Source organism: Corvus hawaiiensis, chromosome 9, assembly GCF_020740725.1.
Source record: "Corvus hawaiiensis isolate bCorHaw1 chromosome 9, bCorHaw1.pri.cur, whole genome shotgun sequence".
Classification (NCBI taxonomy): domain Eukaryota; kingdom Metazoa; phylum Chordata; class Aves; order Passeriformes; family Corvidae; genus Corvus; species Corvus hawaiiensis.
The window spans coordinates 12,281,838-12,309,297 of NC_063221.1; the positions used below are offsets into that span (position 1 = coordinate 12,281,838).

Consider the following 27,460-nt stretch of genomic DNA (forward strand, 5'->3'; position numbering starts at 1 on the left):
CCCTACTGATCAATTTATATCTCAACCTGTATTTGATTAAGATTGATTATTATCTGATAGATGCATACTGTCTTGCTCTAGAAGCAAAATACTGAGGCAGGTCCTTCTGGCTTTGCTTCTCCTTTTCTCTTGCCCCTTGCAGACACAGGGCCACAAGTTACCATACCTTGCCAAATAAACTGTAAATGTTTCTGAAATGCAGTAGTTTACCAGATGACAGCCTTCCAGACAAACAGAGGCAACTGAAAATGTTGCAGCCTAGACCAACAGCACTCATCACAAGCACAGAAAGGAGGAGGCAGTAACCTGAGCAAACACCTCAGTAGTTAAGCATTTATAACTGTTCTGATTTTGTGGCTGGATAAAAAATGTCACTGACCAACAGATATGAATATATTCAGGCTTTCTTCAGTCTCTTAGATCCAAAGTGTAAAAATAATCCACTGATGCTTATGTCTAGTAGAACAGAATGGCTAATTCTGAGTTATTTCAGTTTACCACATAAAAAATTACTTATCCTTAATATTAAATACTTTAATAAACTTAGCCAAGTGGAATGGACACATGCTTTTTCTAACTTTGATTCCATATTCTCTAAGTGTTGAAGTGGAAATAAATGTCTGAAAATATAGCTGCTGTTAGCTGCTGTAGAGAACTAACTTGCATTCCCTTCCTAAACATTCATTTTTGCTTTTTTGTTTCAGGGGTATTAGTGTTTATGGAAATGTGTCAATAAAGAAAGTGATTATAAAATCTGCTAGAGTTTGCCAGCAGCGTGTTCTGCAAATACTTTCACTGGTGAACACGCTCTGTCAGATTCTTAGCCGATGTAAATCCATCTGGATGCTGTAGATTCAGTGAATTTATGTTCGTTCACACTGCCTGAAATGAAGCCTAATTTGTTTCCAGCTTTCATTCATATTATCCTAGGCTTGGCGGCTGTATTTTTTAAATAGATAATGACAGATAATCTTTTTATAATTTTCAGTGGCAGGTGCAAGACCTTGAATAATGATGGGATGGAAACTGGGAGCCAGTGGAGGATAAGGAGCCAAGGTGTGATATGCTTAGGGACAGAACTGCTGACAAGGCAGGATGCCAGTATTCCACATCGTTTCCATGCATCTATTTTGCTCTAATCTTTAACCTCAGAAATAGGAAGCTGTTCTTACCTACATGAAGGATGCCAAATGGGAACAAAGGCAGTCATGTCTCTCCCATGCTTGATCTTCATCTTCACAAGAGGAAGCCAAACCTCTTGTGAAGATGAAGATCAAGCATGACAGTTTCTTCCAGTGCTGCCAACTGGTCATTTAACACTAGTGATTGTTTTGGTAGATTCCCAGACTACCAACGAAGAACTGAGAAAAAGCAGCTGATGTAAACTCTTAAGGGCATCAGTGTTACAATTAGTTTTGCTTTTTCTTTCTCTCCCACTCGAAAATTTCGTTCTTTCTCACTGGAATCCCTTTGGTCTCACCTACTGAGTTGCTGTACTTCACACAGCAATTGATGTCTTGATACAGGGATGGGATGACAGGGCAGAGGGGGAAGCAGGTGTTGCAGAGGTACTACACTGCTCAGGTGTTCTGAGTTGTTATGATGTATCTCCTGTTTTTATTGGTTTGCTCTAAATATAAAGAAAAACTTGGAGATGCTAAAAACCTGAATAGCCTCAGCTCCCCTTAGTGTTATATATCAGAGAGGCAAGTGGCACTGGGACAAGAATCCATCTCTCTCACCCAGCTGGAATAACACAGTCTGCTTGGCAGTACCGTGCTGTTATCTGTCAGTGCAAAGAAGTTAAGGAGCAAGTTATCTGAGATTTGACAACTGCTTATTGCCATCAGGACATTAAGAAAGAAAAGCGTCTGGTATTTTAAATTTTTTGGTGCTGTCCAATGTCCTTCTTAGCCAGTCTTAGTTTGCCATCCATCATTGAGCAGTTAGTCATTATCAACAAGTCAATAGACATGAAAAGACACCCAAAAACCACGCTCATGTTAACCATGATAATACTACCAGGCAGAACGTAACCACTGTATTGCAGCAATTGTAAAAGTCCGTACCACAACCTGCTAGACTGTTAAGACTGTGGCTCACAAACCTCGGATGAAAGGTGCAGCTATATATCACTGCAAAGTTTTATAGTTTACAAATTTAGAAAGAGAAGGTAAGAAATCTTTAGGAGTCACTTTTTCTTCTCTTTTTTCCTGATACAAATCTGAACACTAGATTTGAAACTCCCGGCATTGTGCTAATGTGTATCACCACTATTAAGTTTATTAAGAAATCCATTGTTCTGGGTTTAATTTAATTAATAAGTACCAGTCTTACATCTGCTCAGCAGCACTCCCAAGAAAGATGCCCTGAGATGCTAGTTATTGCACCAAACTTCCTGTCTTTATTTGTAAGTAGTATTTCACAGCATCAGCTGCCAGCTGGTCCCAAATTCTTTTTCCCAGCACAACACTGAAAAGGAACAATTTGTTGTGTGGGAGGTCTAAAACTGTGGTCATTAAATTACCATCCAAGTGGACATGGTTTACAATACCATTCAATAATGTCATTTAACTATCTGCAATGGGAGAAATTTTATTCTTGCATGCAGTAATACCCCAAGTGAGCTGTTACAAATTTGTCTCCATGATTGATGCAGGACAGACCTGGCTGAAGCAGAAATATCTTTACTAGCTTAGAAAAAGACTCAGGGCATAGCACCTATTGTGTCACAGTAGGGAATAAAGTATATTTTGTCAAGAGAGCAGTGTTTCTGCTACATGAGAAACAAGCAAGGTTAATTTCATACTGATTTTGGTAACCTTTGGGGGACTTTAATAGAGAGATAAGCAGCATAAAGATATCCATGGTGCGCAGAGAATTCAACACCAGGAAAACCAGCTCTGTGAAGCCGTACATCTGCTGCTCTTTTAAAAAGGTTTCAAAGCACTTCTGTTTAAGAGACCTCCCAAGGACTCATTTAAAAGCTCAAACGTGTCCCCAGTAGTCACTGCTGTGAATGGTATATATGGGAGACTGGGTATGGGCTGCAACTGGCTGCCTCCAAGGGAGAGAAGATATGCCTTGTGCTGCTCCAAGCAGTACTGCAGGAGGAGCAGTGGATGTCCTGGGCTCACTGCTGTCCTCGCTGGCAGAACCTCTGCACCCCCGGCAGCTGCAGAGCTGGGAGGGCAGCACCCCTGCATGTAGGCACAGAAGGGGTGCAGAATAGCCCACCACACACACACTGGCTTTTGGACACCAGGGAGCACCTGGAAAGGTGAGACCTCTGATAGCTTAAATGCAATGAATAGCTAGGTCCTGCTCCTACTGCATCAGTAACAAGAAAGGTTTTCCTGTGGGTGCTGCTATCAGGATTCAGTGAGAAACCTCCCCTTCTCATTCTCTGCCAGGCATCTGTTATGACCAGCTCTGCTTTAAAGCCCTCTTGTTATGTTTATGTCTGTAGGTGAGGGGATTTTACAAATCAGAAAGTCCTGAGGAGACTTTCACCTCCTGTCCAAACAAACACAAAGACCAGGGAAGAATTTTTTTCCAAGAGGAAGATAAGAAGATGAGTTATATTGGGAAAAAAATGAACACAAAGCAGAATCATTTAGGGAGCCTGTCTAACCCTGCCAGAGGTACTGGTTCAACCCAGCTTGTGGCAGCTCCTATGGCTGCCCTGAGTGGCCAGGAGCCATGCAGGATGTGCAAGGATATGGAGCCGGAGCAAGGGAAAGGAGCCAGCAGGAAAGCTTCAGCAGTTAATCAGGAGACTTCTCTTTGAAAACAGCCAGAAAGAAGCCAGACTTTTCTCCAACGATAAAAGGTCTATTGAACATATCCTTGGTTTTTTGCTATGTATGTTGGCCACCTTTGCTTTAGGTGAACCACCAATACACACAACCAGCAATAAAGCACACCAAAAAACAAAGGCTAAGTTGTCTTTCCAGTTAAGTTCTGTTAATATTACATATGACCTAACAGTCCCTGAAAAGCCCAGGATGTAAGTGCTTTAAACAGACAAAATTAGATTTCCTTTCTTTTATCTCTCTTGTTTTACAGGAGATGTATTGGGAAAAGGTAAAGAAACATTGATAAAAACACTCTTATTTTCAATATCACCATGAGATGCCTAGGCACTGTTTGGCCATTTAGAAAAACCGCTGGGGTAAGTGAGGGCGTAAGTAGAAATGTAATTCAGGTGGTTGCCTTTTGAGACTTCTGAGAATCCAGACATGAAAACTTTTGGCATATGATTTAGTGGCCTGTCCTCTTACTGGATATTTTAAAATGATAAATATCTAAAATATTTTTGAATTGTGCAGACACAGCCTAGCCAAAAACTAATGCTTGATTCTGAAAACTAGCTTAACATTTCTCTTTTCAGGCTTATACCTTCACCTCATCCGCACAGAAGCCACTGCTCAAGGTTTAGCGCTGCAACCACTTTGAAAGGGACCTTTTTACCTAGGTAAACTGTGTCCTGCTGTTCCCCACCCATGGTTTGCTGTTCTGCTGGTTGTTGCTGATATTACCTCTAGGTGTTACTGAATTTAAGGCTTTGGAATGCCCTCTCTCCCTGTGCAGCACTGCCGTGCTTCCCAGAGCGAGGAACATCAGGCACACGGCCACTGCTCTCTGCTGGGTCCTGCTGCTGCCTCTGCTTGATGCCGTTCATGAGGGCGAAGGAGAACAAGGTGCTTACTGTGAGGGCAGGTTAACTGATCTCTTTTTGAAAAACCATGTTGCTGAACTTGAACTTTAAGGATAATTATAAGGCAACTCTGTTCTTTTCTGGGCTGTGTTCTGGGGTATTCATGATTAAACCAGCAAAGCTGAGGGTGCTTAATGACCTGTTCAGAGCAAGTCAGGCTGAGTAAAGATTTCAAAAGTGGTTTTGTCCTGGTGTTTTCTTGTGTTTCATTAAGGTTGAGTTTTAAAATGCTTAGGCTTCACAGATCCATCTAAAATAATTGGGAACTGGTAGCTGCTTATTATCAAAGCAGACACTTCCACTTTAAAATACATACAGCTTTTACTGTTCCTCTTTTGCGTTGTTTTCTTTTCGTTTTTCATCTCGATTGGAGGTCATAACTTGAAAGAGAAAAGTGAAAAGACAAAACAACATTTCTCAGTGTTTATCACGCTAGCCTCAATTTTTTAACTTCCAAATTCCACACAATATAAGCTCTTTTTCACAGAATAATTCCCTCTGGAATGATTATGATAAGAATTATTTGCCAGTAGTGCAGTTGCAAGTAATTTATTTTTCAGTTCACTGACTGAACAGAAAAAAAATGGGGGAAAAATAATTCGTGTCAAATGTGTAGTTTTATTTTCAGATTTTAAATCCCAATTTAGAATTTTTTTTGGACAATTTTAAAAGAAAAATATTTCCAAAGGAAAAATTGTGCCTTTTTAGAGTTTTCAGAAAAATTAGTCAAAAGTATTTATTAATGTGGGTTAAATTCTGAAGATACTTTCAGCCATCATGGACAGAAATTTCTTCTGTGAATAATTTATACTTCAAAAATACTAATCCTTTCTCCTGCTGAAGAAAACTCGATGAAAAGTGAGCTGCTGAAGAAGCAACTTAGCATCCTATAGCTAACTTAAGATACTGAAAAAGAGATACTGGGTCACCTTATCTCTAGCCCTGTTGGTATAACAACACAACAAACACAATGCTATCTGTTGGAAGTAATTTTGAAGAGTTTAGGAAATAAAGTTCTAAGTGTATCTTTTTAATTTGGGAAAACAATTCTTCTTTCATCTAATGTATTTCAAAGGCTGATTTTGTGTAGCAAAAGCTTATTTTCTTTTTCAAAAATACCATATGACAGTACTTTTTAATTATAGACACTACTTATTGTTATCTTGAAGCCAATAAACTGGCTAGAATCTGCAAACGTTTTATTATGTTGTATTAAAGTCAGTGGAATTATACGAAGATGGGAAAACTGAAAATACTTTTTAGTATTAGAATTCTTGAGCTAGATAATAAAGGGTCACATTTTTACTTGCTTTTTACCTAAGAAAAATCTGAATGTAATAATTTAAGTGCAGAATCACAGAATATCCTGAGTTGGAAGGGACCCACAAGGTCTAGATGGTCTGAGGGTGTGACTCCTAATGGCTGGCGTGGTCTTCTCAGAGGTGGGTGGCCAGAGCAAGGCAGTCCTGGGCAGAGGCAGCTGGAAAGGAGCTCTTAGACCTCAGATGGTGAAAGGCAGAGGGGACCTGGCTTCTGGCACTGACCTTGGAGCAGTGAGTGGATTGATGTGTGGACATGAGCAGGTGACAAGTGTGGACATGCATACAGGCATGCCCATCGTGGTACCACCAACCCTGATTTTCCCTGAGTGCCAAAACAGCTCTGCCACTGTGTTTAGTACTTGTCCTAGCCTCAATGTGACATGGGACAAGAGACATTGTGTATGTCATTGTGAAATGGGGTTGCTGACACTGCTTTGGTAAGTTTAAGTGGCAAAAGGCTGGTAGTTTTAAAGCCTTGTATTTTAAAGTCTTAAAATTCTGACCTAATGTCAGACAAGAATAAAATAGTGTTCGCTTTTGGCCTTCAAGTTCTCTGGAACATTCATTATTCATGTTTGTTTTTAACAAATACTGGGTAAATCAAAGAATGTTCACACAGAAGCTGCAGTGTCCACTGAGAGGTTGGGAGCATGTTTTTGTTTTCTATGAAAACAGACATGCTGGGGGGTTGAATTTGATCTAGTGACTATAATATTCCATGTACCAGAAGAACTAAACAACTTCATTTATATTTTAAATGTTTCAAATCAATACTTCCCTTCATATTCTGCGACCCCCGCCAGGAAACTCTTATAACTGAAAATTTAAAGAATAGATTTTAAGTTATGAATAATGTAAGGCTGTCATAGGGGAAAGCAACAGTGAAATACTGCTGACAGAAACAATCAGTACATGTTTATACTGAAGAACAAACCTTAGCAATTCCATCTTGCATAACACAGCTTTTAAAATCCTATACAAACTTTTCAGTTTTCTCTGAAATGTCAAGCAGGTTTCCTCAGCCTCCAAATCCACTGGAAAATATACAAGCTGTTTCTGTTTCTCAAAGAATAAGCTAATCTGGAAGTAAAATGCATGCATATATATATATATATATATTATATAAATAGCACTATGAAAAATAATAGAGAACTAATAGATGAAGGTAAAGAAAGAGCTTATGTTTGAAAAAAACCCCAGAAGTCCTTAATATAGGGAGGTCTAGCAGTATCTATTTCTCAAGCAGCAGCTTATTACAAGGAATAGATCTAGCAAGATGGGACAGGATCCATTTTGGGGCACAGACAGTCAGATGGTGAACAAGAGCTTCCCTGCACTAAAGCATTCTTCAGGGCATAAGAGTGCTGTTCAAAATGAATTGAGTTTTGTTTGCACACTGACAGAGCGTTGCCATACACTGAAAATAAGAAGAGGTATTTGTCCTGAAGACCTGATGAGTAGGAAAAGACACAGTGTCCTGAGAGAATCCTTATAAAAATGCTTGCATGACACAGAGCTTTATCTTTAATGAATTTGGGCATAATTATCAGAAACTCCCTGAATTATGCAAATAAAAAACCCAAAACCAAAAATATAATGCCACTTCACTAGAAAACATTTTTGTAAGTAATACTTCTGGGGATGAAGGAGTTATTGTTTGTGTCTGAGGTGTTTTATAGCTGTGTTCTCTTTCTCAGACAGTGAGAGCTGCAGAGGAGAAGGAGGGAGACAGCTCACTGGGATTTAGGATGGTGCCCACAGCAGTCGTGACCTCCTTTCCCCGCCACTGCTGTTCATTTTCGCTCCTCATCTATTCTCATGCCTGCTCAGCATTTCCTCCTGTTGACCTACACAAGCCAGGAGGGGGGAGCATTACACAGGACTCAGAAGTGTCCCCAAATCTTGTTAAAGCAGTTCTCTGCTTGCAAGCTGGGCAAAAAACATCAGGAGAGAAAAAGGGCAGCACTTGTAGATTTTCTGGTCTACACAGATTTATCATGATATATAGCAGATTGACTGAATCAAATGACTTAGTGGCCATATAATCATATCACAAAGGGGACAAGCTTCTGGCATCTGTTCAAGCTGCTTCTAACAGAAGTTGAATGTAGCTTGTTTTTTTTTTATTAATCTTTTTTTTTTCCCTATGCAAATCACTCCTTTATTTTGTCTCAGTTTTATTCCTTCATAATATTCTCTGAGTTTTCAGATGCTGACATACCTGTGAAGATAAAGAACTCTATAAAATAAGGAAGATAAGTCTTAGTCTGTAACAGGTTTCTCTCGAGATGCAAGCACTGCAGAATGGGAACTCTGAGAACACCCGTGACAAAACAGCTGCCCCCTCTCAGACTTACCAGCCCTTGCTCCTGTGGCTGGACAAGTGCCCTGCTCTCCCTCACACCTCAGGGCAATTCTTTCTCTTTCTTGCTTGGCTAATGTAGTTACAGCAGCTGAATTTTCAAACCTGTTTTTTTTAAAAAAATGTGCTAAGTTTATGAGGATATAACAAGTCCACATTTTATGTGTTTGGAATTAGGGGGAAGCTCCTGCATACAGGACACTGAGACTGGACTTTATGTTGTATTAACTGTTTGCATTGCAGCAATATTTGAACAACTCTCCAAAAGGTCTCTCTCCTGTTACAACATACACTCAGCCCATTTTAAATTGCTGAATCTTTTTCAGTGGCAGTAAGGCCTTTTTTTGTGGGCCTAATATGTGCAAGAGATTTTTCAAAAGCCCTGGTATAATAAAACACAGTCAAAATTTACAAAATCTCCTATTTTTTCCAAGAGTCAGCACTAAACCACTGTTACATAATTTAATTTTAAATGCCAAAAGTCTCTAAAAATCTGTGAGTGATGCATCGAGTGATGCATCAAGTAATGCTCTTTGGATGAAGCCTTTAGAGCATATGTATCTCCTCTCCACAATTCACAAGCCAGCTGAATGTCAGCCACACACTTCTTGTGCATTTGTTAGTCAAACCCTGGGTAGGACTGTGCAGTGAGGAAACCAGTGAACAACATCAAAAGTATATCCTTTGGAATCAGAGCACATAACCCTTTGTCATTCCCGTGGTATCGCTGTCTCATATCTCTCCTATTTAAAACATCTATATTTTATGAAGCACTAACAGACAAACAAACAAACCAACATATAGACCACAAAGTCAGCATTAGTCTCCAAAGTAGCTGTTGGAAAGATGAGATATTTCAGAATCTGCTCACTCAATATAGAGATTCAGTATCTTCAAAAACCAAAAGTTTGGATCTATATTTTAAGGCATCAAGTCTAAGCATGAGATATTTGTACATGTCAGAACGGAGGCTGTTGCTGTCACCCACCTGGAAGGATTACTGTTGGAAAAAATGACCACATTGCAGGTTACTCCTGCAGTGTCTAACTGATCTACATGATGAGCAGCTAAAATGATGCAAACTGTTTTGGATATGTAAGGGTTCCTTGTTTCAAGACCTGTACACTAGAGGGGAAATGAAATACTATTTCTCATTTTACTTTTAATTTCATCCAACTCTTTTTCAACTACCCCTTCACCATTCAGGAATAAAACAAATGGAAAAGGAGGATGAAGCCCTTTATTTACCCCCACCCCAACTCCCTTCCCATCTAGCTTCTGGATTAGGTTAAACATTTTCAGTAGCAGAATATTAGCAGTTAATGACACTCAGATTGTTTCATCTTTAGATCATTACTAACTTTAACCCACCATTCCCAAACCACAGCTTCCCATCTTTTAATCTTCTCCTGTGTTGCAGAGGGGAAGGAGCTGCCCTTGCTGGCAGACTGCAATTCCTATGGGACACAAGTGATTAAAAATGTAACTGGCTCCTTGCTGTTTTGCTGTCCTGCTGGAAGAATTATTTCAGGGGCATTCAAAGGAAGGAAGGCATGGTTCCATAAACACAGGATCTTTAATGAAGCTTGTTAAATGATAAGCAATTTTCTGCATTGACAAAGTATAACAGGATTACTTTATTATTGTAAAGTGAGATGCTCCTCCTGAAGGTTTCCATTCCTTCTTTGAGCCACATGGGCAGTGATCCCCATGTGCTACAACTGAAGGAGTGATGATCACATCACAGAAAGAGAAACAAAGACAGTGAGAAACGAGCAGCTGGAGGTATGCAGGGTGTGGGAGGAGGGAAGGAGGATTTCCTGAAGTGGGTCACTGACAAAACAGATGCCTTGTCATTCTGCAGCTCTGTCCCCTGTCCCACCCGCCACTGCTGCTTCCCGTTCCTGCCGTCTCCACTCCCCCAAAGGAGCAGAAGGTTGTGGGACCTGCTGTGCTCTAACTGGGGGACAGAAATGGTAATTTTTTTAAAAAAAAAACTTTTTCAAGTCAATTCACGGTTGTGCTTACGTGGCAAATTCAACAGCTCTAGTTATACCTAAGGGAAGAAACAGCCCACAGTTCAATAAATATGAGAAAAATCTAAGGCAAATTAAAAAGATCAGCAACTGAGGGAATGCATTTCACATTTCCTCTCCTGCACAAAAGGCTGCCAGTTTCCTGGACTCCAGTGCATGTTCATGTGCTTTGGATTGGCTTTTCTGAATAGGCCTAAACAAAGGCACTATAGAACCATTACCAGATCAAAGAAGTTAAATTACTTTGGTTATGACAACTTCAGTAAACACCATCCCAACTTCTAAAGGTCCTTAATGCACAAGAGAGTTAAAGGGGAAAATAAGTAAAATCTGTTTTACCACATATAAAAGTCAGAAACAATAAACGGTACTGCAACCATTCTGTATCTGGTAACTCACATTAAAATATATATAAAGTGTTCTGGGAACTGAAGCAATGCTTCAGTTCAATAAAACTAATGTAATTAAAGAGAAAGAATCCTGTTTTCCCTCTGCTTGCAATTTCAAATGAGTGCTTCCTAAAACTTGTGACCATTGCTGGAATCCAATTCAGGACCTCAGCTTATCAAATTCCCAGCTCTGGCACCATGCCTTTGAGGAATTATAAAGTGCTGCTCATCACAACGTCTCTGTCTATGAATGCTCCAGATAACTTTAAAGTGCAGACACCCCATTTTGAAACAGGCAAGTGTTCACTGTGAATCAAAATGGAGTCACCAAACGTGCAGCTTTCAGCTGGTGCTTTTCTTTCAGGGCAACAAAGGAAAATGTGTTAGCACAAAACGTCTCCTTGTAAAATTTTTGTAAACTTAGAAAGCTTTGCAGGACAGCACACTTACACAAAGCCACAGCTTTTGAGATGCTGTAGACCACACATCTTATTCTCTAATTCATTCTGGGACTGAGAAACTGCCAGGCTAATGAGCTCTCCTGCAGCCTCTTCCTCTGCAGGTGCTTCCCTGGAAGCACAATCTTAAATCAGACACTGCCATGCCAGATGTAACCTCCTGAACAAACACCAATCCTCGCTCCCAACGTGGCCTGAGCAAGCCACAGCAGCACTAGTGTCTGACTTTGATGAAATCACAAACTTCTTTTCCATTCAGGCAGTGGAAGCCAAATTAATTCCTTAGCTTTTTTAATGCTGAGAGCCACATCTTGGGAATTCAATACAGGAACATATTAATCTCTGTGATAGGTGATAGTGCAATATATTACTGATGGGGGAGCCAGCACTGTGATAGTGACCCTGACCAGCAGATGACTGACTGGGTAAGGGGTGAAGGAGCTGCTCTGGCTTGAAGGCATAGCCTCAACTTTGGCAGGCAGTCCTTCACTCTTGTCCCACTACTAATTTTCCAACACATTACTTTGTCGCTTGGGTATCCAGGAAAGCTCATTATGAAGGTATGTGACAGCCCCTGATAATACATGTCTGTGGCAAAATAATTGATCCCTCTTTGCAGTGGTGATCTTTAATGCTCATAGGGCATGGGAGGTTATTAGATGGAGGCATCCTTTGATGGTCGCTAGTGTAATACGTTACCAGACAGCAATGTGCCACCTATCTATCACTTACAAAATAATGTCATCCCTGAAAACAGGCCTGGCAGCCAGGGTTAGGGGAGGAAGAGGGTTTAATTATATTTGTGGATGAAAAGATGTCCTGAGAAAAGTGCACAGCCTGATTATTTATTGGCTGTTCAAAAGCACTCAACACCATTTAAGGAAAAGATCAGCCTCTGCAATACAGTGGTTCATGTTGCTGTTACAGACTCTAGCCTTGAAATCAAGTTCAAGCTGAAGAACAAAATTACCTCTTACAATATGTGGTTTACTTCTGAAAATGAAAAGGGTAAGAGACATATTAGCAATGTTAGCATTAGTGGAGGCAGCTGTTTTTAGATATTTGGTATTTCAGGGATGTGAGTTTAGCATCATTACTAGAAGTACAGCTTACTATATTCCTCTGCTAACTTTCCAACAGTGAGCAGATGGTTACCCTATTACCAACCATTTGCATTTAACATATTGTAATGATTTATATACCACATGTCACTGAGCAAAGTGAAAACAGTCGATGGTAACTAATTAGTTGAGTGTGAAGATGCATATCTCAATGTATATTTCCTTATTGTAATAAAATTTTATCTCCTTGGTTATTAATAGGTTTAATGTGTGGTGTAACAGAAATGCTGGTGGCAGTTAAATGTGAACCACCATGCCACTTTACCATTGGGACAGTATTGGTATCATTAACATTTCCACCAGCACTCCCTTACATGCTTGTTTTATGAATGATGGTGCACAGAGGACAGGTTATAACAATCCATTGTGCTTTCTCTACCAATCCTTCTGAAGTGTACTTCAAAGTACTTTATAAATCTTAATATATAAGATATTGGCTCATATTACAGGACAACACACATCTGGAGAGGGTGGAAGTGGGAATGCTGCTTGGCAGAGAGGAAAGACACTCAGAGCTACCATAAAGACAGAAATGGATTGAAGGGAGAAAATGAAAAGAATCACAAGGTCTTCAAGGGAGTTTGCAAGGAAGAAGCAGACACTATTGACATTTACACAAACATAAAAGCCAGAAGATAGGCTCAAGGGTTCAGAGGAAGAGCATAACTTTGGAAACCTGCCCTCCACAACTAGAATATGGGCAGGTGTATGTACCATGTATCGCACTATCCGTGGTACATCCCAAGGCCTGATCAGATGTAACCTACAGTATGAAGCTATGGATTATCTGCCTTATCCTGAAATGGTTTTGTTTACTTTTGTGCATATTTTAAAATGGTGGCCATCACCCCGGAAATGTCAAAATAATTGTCAGTGAAGTACAGCTGGTTTACTCCAGAGTACAGCAGCATTTCCAGCATAAAAGTCTGGATGAACTGTTGTGTGAGCAACCAGGTGCTGTTGACAGACTGACTCTAAGGCTCCAAGGACTCTGTATGCTGCAAAAATTACAGGTGGTCTCATTCAGGAGTGGTAGTATGTCAAGTAGCAAGTTCCTGCTCCCTCCTAATGTGATTAGGACACCTCTTGCTATTCAGCATCCTTTCATTTCTACCATATCCCACAAACCTCCCGGGACACAGCCCGTTCTCCTGGAAATGGCTGCAGGCAGCATTATGCTTTCCTGAATGTGTCAGCAGCCAGAATTTCTCTTGGGAATACGACCTGCAGTGTAACTCCTTGTCTCCTCTTCCCTGATGGTATTGCTGCCTTCTAAAATCACAGCATTGCCTTTTGTTGTAGCTCTTTCCTTACTTTTCCATGAACGAGATGATCATCTATGGGAAAAGAATTACAGCAGTGTTGAAAACTTACCCTGTAGTTCAGCCCAGTTAACAATACGCTTCACCTGTGTTGTACTGAGGATTTTTCCCTACAGCCTGCTGTGATCAAGTAGGGACTGTGATGATTCCCTTTGTGCATGGGTCACTAGTACTGCTGAGGCACATCAGTCCCAGAGCTGGACTCCAGAGGGAATGATAGGAAGGGTCTCACAGGCCCCACATAATGATACTATTAGACCTTGACCTTTACTAATTCACTTTCTAGTTTCCGAATAGGTGTGACTCTATCACTGGATTTAACACAACTGGCTGCTTTACATCAGCTCTATCATACAGACATGAGACAGGATGAACACACTGAGAGGTGTGGGTTTTTTCTCATTTTTTAAACAGAAGCTGGGATAGTCATCTTACTTCTGTCCTCCCTTCTTTTTTTTCTCTTGTTCCTTCTGTCCTCCCTTTCCATCACTTGTTTTCCCTCATTCCTCCTACATGCATTTGAAACTCAATGGGTTAATAAGGGTAACTTCACTCAAAGTACTCCTAATTTACAGGATGGCATCTGAAACTAGTATCAGGACTTGTTTCTTGTTTCAATACTTAACTTTTTGTACATATAGGGAGTGAGAGAGAGCATACTATGGCACCGTTCTAAAGGGAAATGAGAGGAAAGGCAGCAGAGTTAACCCTCTTAATTTCAAATATTTCCCTAGATCACAGCTGAATGACGGGTTATTTATTACAGCTACCAAGCAAAAAAATTAACAGAGAGAGAAACATCACCTATGTCAAGATAAAGTATGTAGATATTTTGGGTTCAGCTACTACCTTCTGAGGCACTTCACACGCTGAGAAATGTCCAGGAAAAATCAGCTCCTAAGCAGATGCAATCAGATACTGACATGAACAAAACTAATGGCAGGAAATACCACCACACTGGTACCCATGGCAAGGAGCAGAATGTAAACTTAAAAAAAACCCAAACCAACCCACACTTAAAAGTTGGTAGTTCCTATTACTTGTGAAATAGTTGGAAATTTTTAAACTTTTAATGTGATAATATGTTGTACCACTCCATCTTTAACTTCAGCCAAAAGGACATCCCTGTGCCAGGAATCGTTTTGTGTATGTGATACAGGAGATCCTTAAGCTTATTTCAGTGTTTGCATTAAGTTTGCACTCTTTTCAAATGAAAAGCTTTAAGGAAAGATAGTTTCTGCAAGCTTTTGGAGTCACTGAATTTATTCAGAAAGGCTCTTTGGATTGCTTTTCAGCATACAAAGCAATACAGAGAGAAAAATCCTCATTTCTTTCATCAGGATTTTTATCTCTAGTCCTCTAATATTCAGTGGCAAAATGAATTATACTACAAAAAGGCTTGGTGCCTCTCCTCAAACACCCTGATCCTGCACGATACTGAGCTTCCTTAAAAGACAGCTGGGGGAGATAGGTATGGAAATACTTCATGGCTTGCAAAATGGCCCAAGAAAAGATGACCAGATGCTAATGAGCAAAGGTGGTGAGTGAAACCTGGTGATTTAAACTCACTGATTTCAAAAGCATATAGCAGAATGAGAGCCCTAGACAGCATTCAGACTCCACTGCTCTGCTCCCCTTCCAGCCACTGTGACTGTGGCTGCACTGAGCTGATGTCACCAGGAGTTGTGTCACCAGGATGGAGGGTGGAAATCAGTATTATCTGAATGCAGGCAGGACTAAAACCCACCCAGGACACCTGTACTGAGTAAACCCCTGGAGGCTGCTCATGTGTGAATAAACACCGTGACCGTTTAATTATTTCGATTCTTGATGATCCTAGATTTGCTTACAGAAAATGAAGGACCATTCTCTTTAGTGACATATTACAGTAGATATATTAAAGAAGCAAATTGCACTTGGGAGTTACAGATAAACTGACATGCTCTTAAATACATATGTTACTTTTTCTTTCCTGTTCTCTAATGAGTTTATAATTTAATCAGAGAAATGCTAGATTCCCTGCAAATACTAGTGAAAATCTCAAAGGAGAAAAGCTGCTTATGCAAGTGTTCCTGTAAAACAAAGAGTATTCAAGTATGGTAAATAAATACTAGAGCCAAGAATGGCATTCAGTTGTCTCCTTAAAAGCTTGAAGCCTATGTATCTTAATATTGATGGTCTGGTTCTGAGCTGAACATCAATGAAAACATTCTCTATTATAAATAAAACTACAGCATTTCTATATATTATAACTTCCCTAGGGCAAAGTTCTGCTTTTGGGTAAGTTACACAGGGACATTATTATATAGTGTTCCTAAGTGTAGGACAGAGTAACATAAGAGATTTACTCCAATTCATCCATCCATAGACTGCATCTGCAGAATAAGCCAGAGGAGGGGACCCAGTACAGCCCAGCCTCCCTGGTGGAACTGCCTGCCCGAAGCTGCAGTGTGAGCTCCCACTCAGGGCAAGAGCCCTCACCCACCCCAAATCCACCACAGCCTCAGGAGCAGGTCAGGCTCACAGCTGGCAGGAGGGGCAGGCTGACTAAGACGACAAAAAAAGCCCCAACTGCCTAAGTAGCAAATATATTTTCCTTCAGAGTAATTTATTCAGATGCTGAAATGGATTTAAATTTAGAAGAGATAATGTGAGAGCAAGGAAGTGTTAAAACTGAGGTTACTTTTCATTTGTGTTCTGTGAGTTAGAGGTTTCTATTGCAGCTGGAACTGCAACCGCAGCGGAGACATGGTCAGAAAACCCTGGGGCTTAAATACAGAAGCTTCAAGGCGAGAAGAGTATAAAATAAATTCCAAAGGGCTTAATAACATTGTCCAGAGACTGGATATTCTGGTGTCAGAAAGAAACTGGTGGCTCTTAGATCAAAACCTAATCATTCAAAAGCAATAAGAGCCTTTGTTTTACCCAGCCAGTCATTCTGTTACCCACTGGGGCCATGTTTTTTTACAAGCATTCTGAATTACAGTTAATTTACAGTGTATAAATGTACATGTCACTGGCAATATAAGAGAACAAAAAAACTTTAACATGGTTAAACCTTCAGCAGTCTGATCCAAAATCTGCTAGGAACCTTTAGCTTGACTTCAAAGGAATTATTATCAGCATTTTAGTGAACTTCTTCTACAAAAAAAAGTTTAAAACTGGGAGCTGTACCTCACTGCTTACTGCCAGGACTGTCCTTCATGTGGAATTGAAGAGAGGCAGAGCCTGCAGACAGCTCAGGCCACCTCTGCAGACAGCACAGTGAGAGAAACCTTCCTGAGGTTATGGCACAGGACACCCTCTAATCCTCTGCAGCAAGGCCAGATGAGGGGAAAATGTCTGCTCTTTCTTAGCTTCCCATCCCAGAAGACTTTATTTATGCATTAGTCGACCTTTCTAGCTGTTAGGACCATCTTGCTTCAGCAGTTAATTAACACAAGTGCCATAATTTAATACAGTTAATGCTACTTTATGCCCTTTAATGTACCTTCCATTAGTGATATTATTGTAGTATTACCCTGTAAATTAAAATAAGATCAAGAATAAGAGAGGCTCTCTTTAATTAAGGTACTGGCACACCGCATCGTCCATTATTCACTAGAAAAAATCACCCTGATTTAGTGAAGCAGACCATCAGTAAGTCAGAATTAGTTCATGTGGATTATTAGGTTTCTTGAATAATGTGAGCACAATGGAGTTGCTGAAATTGCTAACAGCCATGTTTCCTTTTTTTCATCACCTTAATAAATACACAATGGAAGTGGTAAATTGAAGAAGAATAAACAGGTGGTAATAGAGGAGGAAAGACATTCTTTGAGAGTACACAGGTTTTCATTTCCAATGCAACATACATCAGGCTTATTTCACACCAAAATGCAAAGCAATGACAAAGCAAACCCTATATTAAATGGGCAAATCTCCTGCCTATAATTCATTGTGAAGTATTAACCACCCCAGTATCCTGTATATTTAACATAGTGGCTTTAAGATAGATGCTTTTCACTGTCATTGATGCTTAAAACACAGTGTGAAACAAATTCCATTTTATGCTGCCTTTAGAAATATGCTATTATGAGCTTTGGTGATTTTAACTATACTTAACCTACAGGTTATGTTTTTCAGAAAAAGAACTAGCTTTAAAGTGTGTCTGCTAGCATCCCTCATCTACTGCATGTCAAGCTCCTTGGTAGCCTCCCTTTGTATCCTGTCTTCATGGAGTAATCTAGTCTAGTTTTACCGAATTTATATAAATAGCTGGGTCTCAAAGCCCAGAACATGAATCTTGGTAGCAAAACAAAATAATTTTATAACAATTTCCAGTTAACTTCCTAAATTAAGGAGCAAGAGCTGGAAAGCTCAGCTGAGCTGGAAACAGTGGCACAACTGCCCTGGTAACCCTTGCTTCCCTCCACTAGTTCCCATGCTCGGGGCATGCCAGGGCACATGCTGGGAATGTTGATTGGTGGGGAGAGGCCATAAGGTTTCTGGAAGAGACAAAAAATACCTCAAACTAGGTAACAGTGGGCTTATAGCAAATTACAATTGGTGCAAGTAAACAACCAGGGGCTGTGTGTTGCAGCACCAGAGCTACTCAGCAGCAAGCAAGCCCTAAAGACTTTAACAAGGAAAGCTCACTAGATATTGAAGCAAATGGCACCAAATCTCAAAAGAGCTGTTCTTCTCATTAGCAGAAAAGTGATAAGAATTCACATGAATCTAATCTAGTGAGGTACTATTACACATCGGATACTTCTTTTAAAGCATGTGTCCAATTACTGCAGCATTTAGACAACAAGCATCAGCATCAGATAAGTTCTCTGTACAGTCACGCTTCATTTCTATAGATAATTTTTCACAAGATTGGTGAGCCCCAGATGTGCTCAGAAGGCTTCTGTTTCTAATTTGCATGCAATGCACTCTTTTTTAATCCTTCAGATGCTTTCTTTGATAAAGTAATGATAATCTAATTGAAGTCAGACTAAGCTCCAAATGGGTTTTTAGATGGGGAACAGGCTTTCCTTAAAGCCTACAGACCTACAAATCCTGAACTTTGATATGATGCCTCAGTAGAGCTAACCTATGTGGAGCCCAGTGGAGAAAATATACACATTAAAAAGGTGTTATTTTTTTGTACTGAGGCTAATTTTACCAAACTATTTCAAACAGTATCTTAAGCTGTTCATGATCCACTTAGCCCTCCCAAGTGACTTCTGAAAAATAATTTACAATGTAACTAATGAGCATTGCAAGAAGAATTCTTAAAACAGCAACATCTATTTTAGATTTTCAAATGTTGGACTACTTATTCTGTATGTATGGATATATAGTTGGTGTGGACACAGAAGACTGTAACTGCATATTAAATCTCCAGTTCTAAGAAATGTATTTTGATGATTTTAATTTACACTACAGGAATAATAAAAATATAGTCAGCACTGTTTTATATAATCACAGTCACTATTTTTTTTCACTCCATTCTGAGTCTGCAAAGAAGGTCCCTGTCCTTCCAAGATAGATTTGCTTTTCTGTTTGTTTTGATACTTAGATTCTCTTAAGAAAAAGAAAAAAGTGTTTTATAAAGGAAGTCTAAAACTCTGTATAGAAGAAACAGAGGAGGAAGAAGAGGTTTATCAGACTGGTGAGTGAATTGCTAATAGAGGTGATCCCACTTATTTCTTCTAAACAAATTGGCATCCAAGACCCATACAAAGGGAGCACCCTCCTGCTTGAGGGCATCAGTCAATTGCTAGTTTGAGTTGGGAAGAAAATTTCCTGATAGGCATGTCACTGCAGTTATTATTTTTGGGACTACAGCACCTGATACCAGCCACCAATTGCCCTAGAGGGAACCATTTATCTTGAACCCAGCTGAATAATCATCTTTGTTATATTCAAATCAGTCTATCTAAAACACTACTTGTTTTTTCCATTTTCATTCAGCTTCTCTGCATTTCAGAGCTAATTAAAGTACAAGGAATGGACTCTAATCTCTGCTGCTTTCCTTGTTCACAGCCAGACCTAGTGGGAAGTGTTTGTGCAAGGGCTGCTGCATCAATCAGAGCTTCCATTAGAAGCCTGGAAAAGTGAAATGATAAAACAGAATCTCTGTTTTTAGTTAACTGCCACTGGATCAGACTCCAGCTACATCAGAAAGGAAAGTGTCCCACTGCTCAGGTGAATTCCTGAGCCAGTGCCCTCCTGCCTGGGAGACCCAGGGCTCAAAATCCAAGGCGAGTGCCAGCAGACACTTAGACCTTGTGCCACTGAGTCAGGAACTTCTGATGGGGCAGCAGTGGCCTTCAGCTGAGGCAGATTTCCAATGAACATTGGCAGAAAATGTCCTCTTGTTTGAGGAAATAAACAGTTCTGAATAATTTCTCAAATCAAACACATATGCCTGTTTCTAAAGTTATATATTCTCTTACCTTCCATATACCCTTATGTCTGAAATTGCATAAAAGTAGCGTGCCAGGTGTTGCTCATCTACATATATTTCACCAGTTGCTGGCCTAAGCAGTCTTATCCTCAGATCTGTGATGGTAAAGAAATCTCTTAACTTCTTGGTGGTGTCAAGCTGGCCATAAAGAGAAGCCATGTTATGAAGCCGAGGTCCAGCAAAAAAAGCAAATCTATCTTTGATTTCAAAGTGGATTATTTTACTATTTGTCATGTACCCGGTAGAGTATTCCTCTGTGCAAATGATTTCTAGGACTGTGTGCTGTGATAAATCCCTCACTGATTTTGGATCCATGTGAAAAGCATCTAAGCAGTCTGTGGCATAATATTGGTAGGGCTGCCATGTTCGTCCATAGTCGAGTGATTTCTCCAGGATCATTTGGTCTGGACGGCCAGATTCAAAGGTGATAACTATGTTATCTGTAAGCTCAATGGTTTTGTTCCAGGAGAGTGTAATATTAACATGAAGAGGCTTCGGATAGTCCTTCCAAGTTGTGGACTGCCAAAACGTGGAGGGATGTCTTCCTTCCAGATCGAACATCAGTTCTGGAGGATGAGCCAGTTCTTGGGTACTCGCATCACATTCATTATTGCACATGTAGGGATTCCCCTGGAAAAGAGCAAAGCAGTGTTACAAGGGGCACCACAGAGGTGAGTGTGACATGTAAGATGTTTCTTGACTGAGAACTGCTTTTCTCCAGGAGGGAAGCCAAGAAAGAAAAAACAAATGCTTGCAAGTAATAACTTTATCTTAATGAGATTAATCCTGGCTGTTTTACCTGTTAAAGTAAATGTACAAATACAACATCGAGAGCACCCTTGATTCTGTAATATAAACATTTTTCTTAGTATAGGTTTAAAAAAGAAAAAAAGACTTGTTTACCCTGAACAACTCGGACCAGGGATTGAGTCACAGAAGACTGAGAACAGTATGCAAGTCTCTAACAGCTCAGTAACTCCAACTCTTCTTAGAAAGATAGCAGCCAAAGAGAATTTCTTTTTGAAACAAGCATGTTCCTCAGAGCTCTGCCCAAAAAAGAACTAATTTTTAAGGCAAGTGTATTTTGTTAGCAGTGCAGTCTGTGTGTACTCAGTATGGCCAGTATTCAGTACACTTTCAAGTTTCCTTTCACCCAGGTGGGAAATTTATCATGCTTAACTTGTGCTCCCAGCTCAACACTGCCTTGCCTTAAAACATTTACACTTGCAACCAAAAGCCATTAGAAAAACAGTGCTCTGTCAGGTCTGGGGCTTGATTCAGGTATCTGCCATCTTATCACAGCGTACCAAAGTACTTCAGAAAAGACTTTTCATGAGGCACCAGGTTCAATTTATCAGGACAAGATAATCCAGCACTTGATTAGGTGGGAGATGTCAGTGGCTCCAGCTGGAACACTGCCGAGGTGGCAGGAGCTCTGAACTGAGGGTTGAGTTAAAAACAGCAACAAAAAAAAGCTTGCCAATAGTGCACAGCTTTTACTGCCGCTTGTCCACTGCAGCAAGGTGAAAGTGAATTATTCTCTTTCTGGCCTTTTGATGCATTAACTTTCACACTACAATCTTCTGCTTCTTCACAAAGGCTGTTTTGTCTGCAGATTGGGGATATCTTGCAGCAGTTGCCAAGATATCAGACCCTGTAGGCTGCACTGAATCATGTATATCTAGTTTCACCTTTCAACAGTACATAAGTATTTTGCTACTTGTTCATTCTGTGTTTGTTCCAGAGAGCAACTGCTGCTCTGTATCCTTCCCTCTGCCTGACGTACAGACTGTGGAAGAAGCCTCTATTCCCTTACAGTCAGCACTGCTGGGGAAAAATACGCACATGCCTATACATAGCAGAGCTCAATGAGGTCATAAATGTAGCTTTGTCATTAATCAGTGTTCCCTGCACCTACCCTGAAAAGAGAACAAGCCCTGGTATGATGATCAACCTTTTCTTTTCTTATAATTGCAGTTATAATTCTCTTCATCTCAAAGCCTGAGGGCAATGAAGTGACTCAATGCTATCCAGTGTGGAAAACGGGTTTCAAACGTAAGTTTCCACCTTGGCCACTGCTCTGCTCCTTGACATACTCCCACAAAACACAAGTAAAAGAACTTCAGCACTCACTTTGACCTCCCCACTGGCAACTTCCTCTCACCTGGGCTGGGAAGTACTATTTTCTTTCTCTCTCTTTCTTTTTGATACAGCTGAATGCTAAAACTGACAACGATTCACTGGGACTGGAAGTTAGGAAAAAAACCTACAAGACAACAAAAAGGGTTATTTGAGAACCAGCATGCTGCTTGTTACACTGACAGCTTCAAAGCATGCAGCTGTAACTGAAAGTACTCTGCAAAATATTGTCTATAATAAGTCTGTTACAGCTCTGATTTCAAGCTCATGGTTGCTATTTCTATGCCTTCCTTTTGAATAAAACAGTGACAATTAAAATTAAGTTTCAAGCAGAAGAGAGAAAACACAGAATTTTTAAATATTTGAGATCCATTTAATATATCAGATACAAATGCCAGAATCTGCTAACACACAGGCCTATTTTCCTCAGGGAAAATATACATATTGTGAAATTTGTAAGGTTCCAGACCCTTTGGCTACATGTAAACATCAGTTTATCAGAAGATGCTCAGATTGCATAAATCACACCTTCTGAGGTTGCCCAGAAGGACCTGGTCACTTCTATCTGTGTACCTCTAACCTATCTGCTTTATGCTTCTGCCTTTGCTTTGGCAAAAGCAACTACACTGGGAAGTCACAGGTACCAAAACCCAGCAAATAAACGTTCCCGTGTAGCCAGAAAGGCGCACTAAGCACTGCTGAGGGATGGCTTTAGTTCCCTGCTCCACAAGCAACCACTGAGTCTGTTGTGATTCTTCGTGCTAAACACTAAAGCCGCTCTGATCTGTTAGTCCCTGCATGCTGGAGGAAGCATGTTTTATGACTTCCAGCAGGTAACCCAGGTTGTATGGGATGTAGTGTTTCTTGCTGTATATTAGTTGATTTATTTTACTCCCTTTGCCTTTTATCTTTTGCTTTTTAGCCAAAGCTGAGGTGCCAACACAATCAGAATAACTGGGAGAGGGGCTCTAAAAACACCCCACAAGCTAATGTGAATACAGTAAGGCATTGGGAGCTGGTAGCCCTAGCTTGCAACTGAAATGCAATCTACAACTCTGTGCACAAAGCTTTTCAGAGAAAGACGAGACCCAGTTAATGGCAGAGTATTGTGAGAAATAGGTCAGAATCACTGTGCTCTCCTGTCCTGCACCTGAAACTCTTACCAGTGGTAACAGTGGTGCCACAACCTGCCACACTTGGGTAAGGACATCACTGCAAATGAGAATCCTAATAAAAGCTTCACGTATATCCTCCCCAGTAAACAGAATTATTTTTTTAATTTTATGATACAGAATTCTCTTTTAAAAGGTGAATGATTTGATGACACCAAAATAACCTGTGTGGAGTTGAAGTGCTTGAAAAAGAAAATTAGGAGAAAAAAAATCTAAGCTGATTATAAGCCAATAAAACAAATGTCCTGAATTCTAACAGGAGGAGGAGAGAAATTACAAGTTTATGTAAATTCCCCTCTGTCTACTGACATGGCAATTGCTGATGTAATTTTGAAATATTTAACATAGTTATTGCTTCAGAGGCTTGGAACCAGGTTCCCATTTTCTCTACCAGCAACTTGGCTTTCAACTGCTTCTAATTAATCTTAAATGTAATTTGCATGGTAAGTCATACTTACATTACCAAAACAGTCTAAAAGGGTCTTACTCTACACAAATGTCCCTCAGTACATGCTATTATGAAAACAATTAATTTAACTGGGATTAGTTACATATTTTAGTGTCTTGATCTCTACGATAATCCTCTTTTAAGACTTTTGTCTCAGTAAAATGAATACAACAAAGACAAACTTTGCCCAATTTGTGCAAACTAAGCTCAGTCTGTGTTGGGGCCATCTGAAGGACCAGAACATTAGCATCTCTAAGTAATTTTGTGACTAGCAGGCAGCCAAAAATAGATCTTCATTTAAGCCTTCCAAGGAGCAGCTCTTCAGTAGGGCTAGGTGGAAAATAGTTATAACTTTTCAAAATTATATTTAAGCCATTAGGAGAGTTCTAAATAATTAAATACTGATAAATACTTCTAAACACTTTACTGCCAATTAGCATAAAGGTAGCCGAGTCTTTCCCAACACCACAACCATGACCATCTAAAAGAAACCCGCTATTTTCCTGTACAGTAATGGGAGATTGATATTAAATAGCTCCTTGCAGGCAGGCAAATTAAGCTGCTATTTATTTTCATTTTGGCTGTTCATGGAATTGAAAATAATACTGAAACTACTGCCATAGTCTAAGTGTTGGCTTTAGGAGGAGGTACCCAATTTGCAGGCACAGCGAGGGCATGTGGCTGTATCACGACTTGATCGCATTCAGCCCTGGCTGGAAAAAGCAGAGTTACCTGAGAAGCTCCTGAGTAGGGCTGGCTGGTCCCAGTAGGGTTTCCCCTCAATTAGCTGGATTGAGTTTGTTTTAGCACACAGCAATGTCTCTTTGTGCCAGCCAACTCAAACTTTTAGAGTGGTGTCGGAGGTGCTCCGCAAGTGTCCCTGGCTGGGACAGGATGCCGGGCTGCCCTTGCTCCCCCTGGGCAGCAATGTGTCCTACCAAAAGCAGCTCCAGGAATAGCACAGTGACCCTAGGCTGAGGATTTAGGTCAAAAACAGAGGTCCAGCAGTAGTGTGACCTTTGAATGTCAGCAGGGGAGCAGCAGCAGTGCTGCAGCTGCTGTTCAAGGGTTGAAGTGTGAGTGCTGCTGCTGCTGCTCAGGTGAAGCCTCTGGTCTCTCCCCTGTACAGCTCCTCAGTGGCCTCCACACAGGCTTAGGGTTTGATTGAAGATGTTGCTTGTTTCAATGTATTCCCTGTCTACATTAAGACCTCATGGACTTTTTCACTCAGGAACAAAGGCAGAGGGGCTTAACTCTTCTGTAGTGTGAATATTGGAAGCTGTATCACAGATTACACGCTGTAATGGACACCTGGCTAAATCCCTACAGAGGATTATAACTTGCATTTTCAAACTGGTGAAGGCTGCTGAGGTCAATCTGGCCAAGATTTTAAGAAGAACCAAAATAAATTTTTAAGAAGTGAGTCACTACAACTGAATTTTATACCACTGCCATAAGGTAATTAGCTCAGATGCCCAAGACAAGAAATAAATACAGCCTCACTCATGTTTGGAATGTGGCTGTGTGGTAAATTACTGCCTTCAAGTCACACTTTTGGACTAGAGTATTTCTGTTTTCCTTTTCAAGAGATCATTACAATTGGTGCCATGCTCTACATTGCAGATGATTAACTAGACAGTAATAGCTACTGGCAGCAACTGCCCTAATGCTTATATTTTACATGTGGTTTCTAACCAGGAATTACTTATTTACCATGACAGAGCCAGATTATGAAACCATTAATTGTGAGATACTACTTATTAGGTGTTGTCCTGCTAAGGGCAAACAGTCAGTGAGGTGGAAGATTTGGAAGGCCCAGGAACTGTTGCATGACAATTGATGTTATCAAAGCCACTACATCCATTAGCTGGTTTGAAAGCATCTTGGTCAATGTCAGCAGAATTATTGTTGTGATGATGACAGGAATGGCTGTAGACAAGAACATTTTACCATCAATAGCCTTTCATCACTGCAGTGACGGCATTTTAAGTTGAAGTGATTTAAGTTAAGAAAGAAAAAGTGCTAAAATCTGAGTGGAAGATTTGATGGTCTTTCAAGAGCTCCCAAGCGAGAGGCATCTGGTTGCCCAGACTAGCACTTTGAACTCTGAGCTGCAGGCTGAACCATGTACATTCTTCAAAATGAGCAAAAAAGAAAATAAAAGCATGTTTAAATCAATACCTTCTGGGGAGACTTAAAAAGATTAAACCAGGGAGGATATGACTGGCCAAAAATAGACAATAATGCTTAACAACTTTGTGCACTTTTAAGCTTGAAAGTGCATTGCAGATTATGGTCCTGATCCTGCAACAAACTTGGTGCAAGAAGGCCCTTGTAATTCAGATTTAAAAAATATATTTAAGTTTCTAAAAATCTTTGCCGTGTGGCACACAAACCTAGCTAATTATTCTTCATGACAACACCCCCACGAGGTATGGAATCCTATACCAAATTTACATATAGATGCAGAATTAGAGAGAAATGCTTTTGCATGATGAACTCTGTAATCCCTGATTATACTGTACTGTTTCTTGCAAAGCCTTTTGGTAGATCATGTGAAGGTATTCCTGGCATGCAGAGTAGTTCTCAGATTACTGCCTCTTTTCAATATTATGGATTGAAAATGTTGCATAGGAAAACATTTTAATATTTGCAGCAACAAATGCACTGGTGCATTTGCCAAAGGCATTCAATTCCTAGCAGAACATTCTCTCTTTTTAGAAACTTTAGTTACTTTTTGAAAATTATTTTCAATTTACTTTATGTGGCAAATTTTTGTTTTCTCTGAAGTATTTCTACCCACTTCTGGGGGAGTGAAAATCCTTCTTTTCCTCACTGGTATCTTTCTGTTACTAAAACTATCTCTGACTTGGCAACCTTGCTGATGTAACTTCGGTCACTTGATCATTCTGGCATAACCTTATGGCGGATCTACTGGCACTGACCCCAGTGTGGTTTTGTTATTTCAGAAGCTCAATATTGGTGTTTTCCTCTTGCATCAGCAGGTATCTGGCAACATAATCACTTTCCTATTTATAGTTTTTGCAGTGTCATGACATGCCTGATCCTGGAACCCCATTGTACTGAGCTCTGGCTGAACAATACGGCAAATGTTCTAAGAAAACCTGAGTTTCTTTTACACCAGATGCATACCTGGATTTAAGATCCCAGTGATCATGGAAGGAATGAGAGCATCAAAATCCGAGAAATTAAATCATCCTGGGGGGGACAGGAAGAATCAGAGTGCTGGAACACTAAACATTTTTTTGTTGTTTTTTTTGTTCCTTTGTAGTTATAAATGATTGTGTTCAGAGTTTAGGTCCAAACCAGAAATCTGTGCATACCAAAAAGTCTGAGAAACAGATTTTGATAGCATGGAAGACCCCTGCAGGCCTTAATGTCTCTGGCCAGCCCCACCTGGGAGCAGGGGTTGATGCCCCTGACCAACCCCACCTGAGCCCCAGGCCAGACCCTATTTAAACTCAGGCTGAGGTCTCTACCTGGTCTGTTCTCTACCCTAGGCTTGTGTTGT

General features: G+C 40.2%; 1 protein-coding gene across 14 annotated transcripts in view; it reads right to left on the reverse strand.

Annotated features, from left to right (window-relative positions):
• Positions 1-27,460, reverse strand: part of NTNG1 (netrin G1) — a 150,974-nt gene that overhangs the window by 65,029 nt on the left and 58,485 nt on the right. For all 14 annotated transcript variants that reach the window (XM_048313398.1, XM_048313402.1, XM_048313403.1 and 11 more), the window contains exon 3: positions 20,159-20,799. In XM_048313398.1, the coding sequence (XP_048169355.1) occupies positions 20,159-20,799 (641 nt within the window). The remainder of the gene's footprint in view (positions 1-20,158; positions 20,800-27,460) is intronic.